Source organism: Physeter macrocephalus, chromosome 11, assembly GCF_002837175.3.
Source record: "Physeter macrocephalus isolate SW-GA chromosome 11, ASM283717v5, whole genome shotgun sequence".
NCBI lineage: Eukaryota > Metazoa > Chordata > Mammalia > Artiodactyla > Physeteridae > Physeter > Physeter macrocephalus.
Window position 1 is genome coordinate 72106965 of NC_041224.1, and position 7769 is coordinate 72114733.

Genomic DNA, 7769 nt, shown 5'->3' on the forward strand with positions numbered 1-7769 from the left:
GTGGTGGAGGAATACCAGACAGAATTGGGCAGGTACAGACCAGAACTTTACAATTATAGTAGTATCCATCCAACTGAAAAATGGACAGTAGCAGCTGTCCAAGTTCAGGGTGCTGCCAAGGTTAGATTTCTCACTGGCAAGTAGGAGGCTATGAGTATCTTTCAGGAGAGCATTTTTAGTGGCACAGCAATAGTTTAGCAGCATTTCTCACAGGGACAAATCTGCACCAAAATCTTCCTGCAGTGGTTAACAGAAGTCAACTACTGGATTTGAAGAGGGGAAAAGAAAAAGTCTTGGGACTCTGCCCTAGTAACACTCTCTAGCCTTCCCAGGAAATTATACACTAACACTGTGGGTAAAAGAAGACAAGAGAGGGAGCCAGAGGAAGCTGTGCTTTGAATTCTCTGGTAGCTCAGGGAAGGGGCAGGGAGGGTAAAGATGGTCCTTAGAAGCCAGTGGAAGGTCAAAAAAGAAATTTAAGGTAAACAGGTAAGGGGAGCATGACTACAGATAGAGCAGCCATGGGAAGACACTCCTTCCAATGACAGTTTGCATGAAATTCTTGAGAAAACCCCTTAAAGGGGCCTGAAATCCCAGCAGTCATGGTATTCTGGGAACAGGGAGTCGTGTTGCCAGGTTACAATGATGTCTTTTCTAATAAGATGGACCTGTGCCAAAGGGGAAATGAATACCATCAGCAAGTTCTGTGTGAAGCCTCATTTCGTGTATCTCCCTGCTTAGGTACGTATCCCAAAATAAAGCTAGGGAAGTTGTCATTGGATTCTATCACACAACTAAGCACAGCCCAGGAAAGTATATAGGAGAGGAAATCCAACTCAATTTGAAGCTGCCAGACTCCAGAAAAGTTTGGCTACAGGCTGTGTTTTTATTGTATGTTTGAAATATTCAGTAACAATGATATGTAAGAGAAAGTTTGTATTTTATTTGGAAAACCAATTACTTTAGTTTATGGTTCTTTATTTCCTCCAGAGCTTCCTGCTGATCCAGGCAAAAGAGTACTTTATAACACATCTGGGGTAGATACCTACTATAGTCAAAATTTCTATTTTTTTTCCTCTTCCTAAAGATATTGTTCCATGACAGTTTTGTAAACAGTAGTGAAAAGGAGGCAATGATAAAATGAAGTGGTAACATGCCCAGCATAATTAATTACTAAGCAAGTGAGAGCAATTAGTCTAGACAACCAATGAATTTTTCTCTTAAAGTACTTTCAAGGGTAGGTTTATTTTCAACTGTTTGTTAAGTCTATTAGATGTGAATTCTATGTCTGATAACCTATACTCAATTACTATTCAAAAACTTCACACAGATATTATTACAACTGTAGAACTTCAAAACTGTAGTGATAATAAAACTTGAGAACCAAAGAACACAAATTTCTTCATGAATTTATTATACAAAACGCCCCCAGAGTATTTGATTTCTCTTATTCTCACTTTCATTATACACAAGAAGCACAGGAATGAGAGGCCTTTTAAGATGACTGTAGTAGCATGAGGGTCCCTTGCATCAAGGTAGTGTATATACCTTAACAGTGTTCTAAAGGCTGGCCCAGAAAAACCCCATGTTACTTTATCACAATATGGAAAGCAATGTCTTCTTTTTCCACTAAATTATGGTGAAAAATGTCACTTTTATTTAGCATTATGGTACATAACAGTTAAGTCTCAATTACTAAAAGAATTAAAATAATTCTTAAAGACATCCTCTTTCCCCCTCCAATGATTTGAAAGCTGTATTCTTCCTGCCAATTTCAAACAAATCATCAAATTGATCTGTCATAGTCAGTTAAAACAATCATCGAGGCACAAGCTCAGCACATTAGCTGTAACTTGTAGTAAAAGGATATATCAATATGTCTCTTCTCAGTTAAAAATACATAATCCTTTTATTTTATATTGCAATAAAAGAAATTAACAACACAGACACAGAAGACTAGAAAGGGGAAGAAACTACTTACTTCTGAATGTCCAGTAATTTAAACCAACCTGTACTTTTCCATAGTACATGAAAGTATTATTTAACACTTACTTTTTGAAATAAACTTTAATCTTTGGGGATAGACAATGTAAATAGGACTTAAGAGTAATAGTTCCATTCACTTCCAGGTCTCTGCTTACTGTATGATTAGGTAAAACAAGGCACAGTAGCCATCCTTTCCATTATGTTCCAACACTGATCATGTGCCTTGATAAAATGGCTGATTAGATAAGATGATGGCAACATGAAGGGAAGACTTTGGATTGTCTATTTAAAATGCGGGTAATAAGCAATTAATAAAAAATTTATTTTAAGTGCACTTTCACATGCTTTATGTTTATAATAAACAACAAACTTCCTACCTTTCTTGCAAAGGGTTTGACTACCATTTCTTTTGGCCAAATGCACTTTTCCCCAGTAAACTTAAAACAACAACAACAACAGTGACGACAACAACAAATCCCTGTCCTTCCATATACTAAGAAAGAGGATTGGCTACTGAAACAGTTCATTGCAAGACACATGAAGACGACATACTGTGGCATGAGTTGTTTTTAATTTGTTGTGCTGTTACTAAAGTAAAGTTCTGAGGGCTGCAGTTAAACATTCCAAGTTCTCCCTTCCATCTTTATTGATTTTAAGATTTTGCACAGAAAACTCTTTGGGGACTAGAACAGCAGCAACTGCATCACACTGTTTTCAAGACTTCAAGTTTCAAAAGCAAATTGTTTAAAAAAAAAAAAAATACAGCTCCTGATTTGAGTTAGATACAGGGACAAAAAAATAGCACATACTTGAAGGTTACATGGTCTACAAATGGTGGCAATATTTTCCTTGGGAGAGTAGTTTGTTGGTATATATTTTTTAAATATGCAAAAAGGCTCAACCTCAAGCAGTAATAAACACAAGCAAAAGTGATTTAACCCTTAAAATAAATATTCAGAAAAACCTCTCTGTACATACAAGTGAAAGAAAAAGTAACACTTTCACGCAAAAAAAAAATAAAATAAAATAATAATAGTAATAAAGGATTTGTTCATATAAGTAGCTGAAATCTGCTGTTCCAGCCCACATATCCCCAATAAAGAAGGGAGGCACAGACATAGGTGACTACTGTGGTTCACTATTTTACAGCCTTTTTGTACTGGGTCACTATCACCACCAATTTTATCCCTCTTGTTATATTTATTAAAATTTTAAATTTTTTTCTCCCCCCCCCCTTTTTTTGTTTTTTACAGCATGCCAAATCCTTTGGCATAAGTGATGGCCTTCAACAATCTCTCTTTAAGTTTTTCTTTGCTTGAATATTCCGGAAGTAAAAGGACATTAAAGCAAGTATGAGATGTAGGTAACCTATATAGAGAGAAAGGGGAAAAATAGGAAAATAAGTCATGGGAAATACGCTCAGTATTAAATGATCCTACTTTAGATGGTATATATGTTGAGATGGTTTGCAATGCAGACTATACATTAATACAAGTCATGGATAAACTTTCTGCTCTTGCCATACAACTACCAAACAGCAGTTTGTCTCTATCTCATAAATTACTCAATGCTAATAATGATGATGGTTGATGATAACATATTGCACCCACAAAATTATTACTACATACCAGATATTGTTTTAGGTACTTAACCGAGAGCTCATTTAACTAAATTTTCTCACAATAAACCTACAGACTGGGTGTCAGTTTCCCCACTGTAGAGGTGAAGTCACTGAGAAGTTAAGTAACTTACTCAAAGGTGGAGGTAATATATTCAAACCTCGTTTCCAAAATTTCAAAGTCTGGGCTCTTTAATGCTTATCAGAAATATTCCTGTATGGCTATGTAATTGATTTGATAACCAATAAATTTACATTAATACCAAATAATACAGACAATACCAAATAATATAAAATAATGTAGAAAACGAATAAAATGTTTCTATACATTCAAGCTATTAATAAATATACTACTGCTCACATATGGTCGCTATGCACCAAATGTTAACTTACACGATGGAGAGGAAACACAATTAATGTAAGGACTATGAAATTGGTGATTCTAGCATAATCTAAGGCTGAACAGACAACCTCCTGAGCCTCAACTTTACCATTCTAAATAGATGACATAATATGGCTTTCAATTAAAAAATTCTCAACCCAAAACTAAACAAATCACACCAATTTGTAAAATTTCAAATCAAGTGAACTCCATAATAATTTTTAACCTGGCCAGTGTTTAAAAATTTTCTCAAACATTAACAGCAAAATATTCTCTGAACTAATGTTTCATGTGATTTGGAGATTTCTCTATAAAATTGCAAAAGTGCTCAGAAGCTTCTGGATAGATCACACATGTGTAATGTGGAATGCAAGGTTTTCAGTATACAGTCACAATTTAATAATTACCTTTCTGTGTCTGGGCCATTTTTGGCTATAATCATCTTTAATTTTCCTAGTCCGCCCACAGGTGCCCTGTCTGTGCCCGTTGTAAACTGCAAGAAGAGTCTTTTCTGCTCATCTGTAAATGAATGAACGATTTCCCAGAACTCCCTAATGAGAAAAGATAAAATACTGATTTTAGTTTGGCATTCATTATAACGAGCACTAATGTAAGTTTATGATTTGCATTAAAACCATAATAGGAGATAACCTGGAAGTTAATATCAAGTACCCTGACGATTCTTTTCTCGTCATCTAGGACCTAGGAATTCCACTACACAAATTTATCTTAAGGAAACAGTTTTTAAAAATATAAAAGCTTTTGTTCATCACTACATTATCTACAACAGTAATAACTGGTAAACCTAAGAGTCCAACAAAAGGAAATAATTATGTAAACTGTACATATATAATCAGTAACAAGCAAAAGACAAAACGTGTGTACTGTGGGGCTTCCCTGGTGGCACAGTGGTTGGGAGTCCGCCTGCCAATGCAGGGGACATGGGTTCATGTCCTGGTCTGGGAGGACCCCACATGCTGCGGAGCGGCTGGGCCTGTGAGCCATGGCCTCTGAGCCTGCGCATCCGGAGCCTGTGCTCCACAACGGGAGAGGCCACAGCGGTGAGAGGCCTGCATACCGCAAAAAAAAAAAAAAATGTGTGTACTGTGAAAAATTAACTCCGATGTCGTTGGGTGTGTGTGTGTGCATTTATTTGCCCCTCCTTTTTTAGTTTCTTCGTCTACATGTGTGCATGTGTGTATACATTTTATTTACCCCTCCTTTATTTTCTTTGTCTGTGCATACCTTACACAACTTTGGGGGAGAAGGTGACACAGATTAGAGACAAAAGAAAAGGAAAAGATAAAGAAATAAAAACAAACCACACACCTAAAAGTACTAATAAAAAAGTATACAATTATTATATAATCAATATCAATAGTGTGTGCTGTGGAAGGGGAGATGGGGATTATTCTGATATATCTGTCATCTGCAGTTATTTTAAGAGAATAATTTAATCCCTGGCATTCCTAAAACCTATGTGATAAAAGTCATGTTATAATGATGCTTGTTAAACTTACTCTAAAAACAAAATATAAGCACATTAAGACCAATCCTGGCATGCTTGTTTGAATAATAATCCATAACTTTAACATACAAACTACTTCTCAGATAAAACTTTTTAAGATTTTAGAAAACTATTAAAAACATTTTTAATTGGTGAAAGAATGCATTTTTTAAATTTAATTTTTATTTTATATTGGAGTATAGTTGATTTACAATGTTGTGTTAGTTTCAGGTGTACAGCAAAGTGATTCAGTTATACATATATCCATTCTTCTTCAGATTCTTTTCCCATATAGGTTATTACAAAATACTGAGTTCCCTGTGCTACAGAGTAGGTCCTTGTTGATTACCTATTTTATATACAGTAGTGTGTATATGTTAATCCCAAACTCCTAATTTATCCCTCCTCCCACCTGTCCCCTTTGGTAACCATTAAGTTGGTTTTAGAAGTCTTTGAGTCTGTTTCTGTTTTGTAAATAAGTGGACTTGTATCATTTTTTTTAGATTCCACATATAAGTGCTATCATATGGTATTTGTCTTTATCTGATTTACTTCACTTAGTATGATCATCTACAGGTCCATCCATGTTGCTGCAAATGGCATTATTTCATTCTTTTTTATGGCTAAGTAATATCCATTGTACATATGTACCACATCTTCTTTATCCATTCCTTTGCTGATGAACATTTAGGTTGCTTCCACGTCTTGGCTATTTTAAATAGTGCTGCAATGAACACTGGGCTGCATGTATCCTTTCGAATTATCCTTTTCTCCAGATATATGCCCAGGAGTGGGATTGCTGGATCATATGGTACCTCTATTTTTAATTTTTAAGGAACTTCCATACTATTTTCCATAGTGGCTGTATCAATTTACATTCCTACCAACCGTGTGGGAGGATTCCCTTTTCTCCACACCCTCTCCAGCACTTACTTTTTGTAGATTTTTTGATGATGGCCATTCTGACCGGTGTGAGGTGATACCTCATTGCAGTTTCCATTTGCATTTCTCTAATAATTAGCGACATTGAGCATTTTTTCATGTGCTTTTTGGTCATCTGTATGTCTTCTTCAAAGAAATGTCTATTTAGATCTTCGGCCCATTTTCTGATTAGCTTGTTTTTTGATATTCAGCTGCATGAGCTGTTTGCATATTTTGGAGATTAATTCCTTGTTGGTCACTTCGTTTGCAAATATATTCTCCCATTCTGTGGGTTGTCTTTTTGTTTTGTTTATGGTTTCATTTGCTGTGCAAAAGCTTTTAAGTTTCATTAGGTCCCTTCAATAATTAAAATTGTTGAGCATCTATTCAAGTGACTTTTGGCCATCTCTATGTCATATTGGAGAAATGCCTATTTAGGTCTTTTGTCCATTTTTTGACTGGGTTGTTTGCTTTTTGACATTGAGCTGTATGAGCTGTTTGTATATTTTACAAATTAAGTCCTTGTCAGTCACATCATTTGCAAAGATTTTCTCCCATTCAGTAGGTTGTCTTTTCATTTTGTTTATGGTTTCCTTTGCTGTGCAAAAGCTTTTAAGTATAGTTCAGTCCCATTTATTTTTGCTTTTACCTCCTTTAATTTAGGAGACAGACCCAAAAGAATATTGCTGCAATTTATGTCACAGAGTGTTCTGCCTATGTTTTCCTCTAAGAGTTTTATAGTATAGTCTTACATTTAGGTCTTTAATCCATTTTGAATTTATTTTTGTGTATAGTGTTAGAGAATGTTCTAATTTCATTCTTTTCCATATAGCTGTCCAGTTTTCCCAGCACCACTTACTGAAGAGACTGTCTTTTCTCCACTGTATATTCTTGCCTCCTCTGTCATAGATTAATTGACCATAGGTGTATGAGATTGTATCTGAGCTTTCTATCCTGTTCCATTGATCTATATTTCTATTTTTGTGCCAATACCAAACTGTTTTGATTACTGTAGCTTTGTAGTATAGTCTGAAGTCAGGGAACCTGATTCCTCCAGCTCCATTTTTCTTTCTCAGGATTGCTTTGGCTATTTGGGGTCTTTTCTGTTTTCGTACAAATTTTAAAAATTTTGTTCTAGAAAATGCCATTGATAATTTGATAGGAACTGGATTATCTGTAGGTTACCTTGGGTAGTATACTCATTCTGACAATATTGAATCTTTCAATCCAAGAACATGGTATATCTTTCCATCTGTTTGTGTCGTCTTCGATTTCTTTCATCAGCATCTTATAGTTTTCGGAGCACAGGTCTTTTTTTCTCCTTAGGTAGGTTTATTCCTAGGTATTTTATTCTT

The 7769-nt window shown here is 35.3% G+C and overlaps 1 protein-coding gene across 1 annotated transcript in view; it reads right to left on the reverse strand.

Annotated features, from left to right (window-relative positions):
• Nucleotides 1-1324: 1324 nt before the first annotated feature.
• UBE3A (ubiquitin protein ligase E3A) overlaps nt 1325-7769 on the reverse strand; it is a 103888-nt gene continuing 97443 nt past the window's right edge. The window contains exons 12-13 of the mRNA XM_007114887.4: nt 4394-4537; nt 1325-3354 (exon numbers count right to left, since the gene is read on the reverse strand). Coding sequence (XP_007114949.1) covers nt 3234-3354; nt 4394-4537 — 265 coding nt within the window. The 3' untranslated portion in view covers nt 1325-3233. The remainder of the gene's footprint in view (nt 3355-4393; nt 4538-7769) is intronic.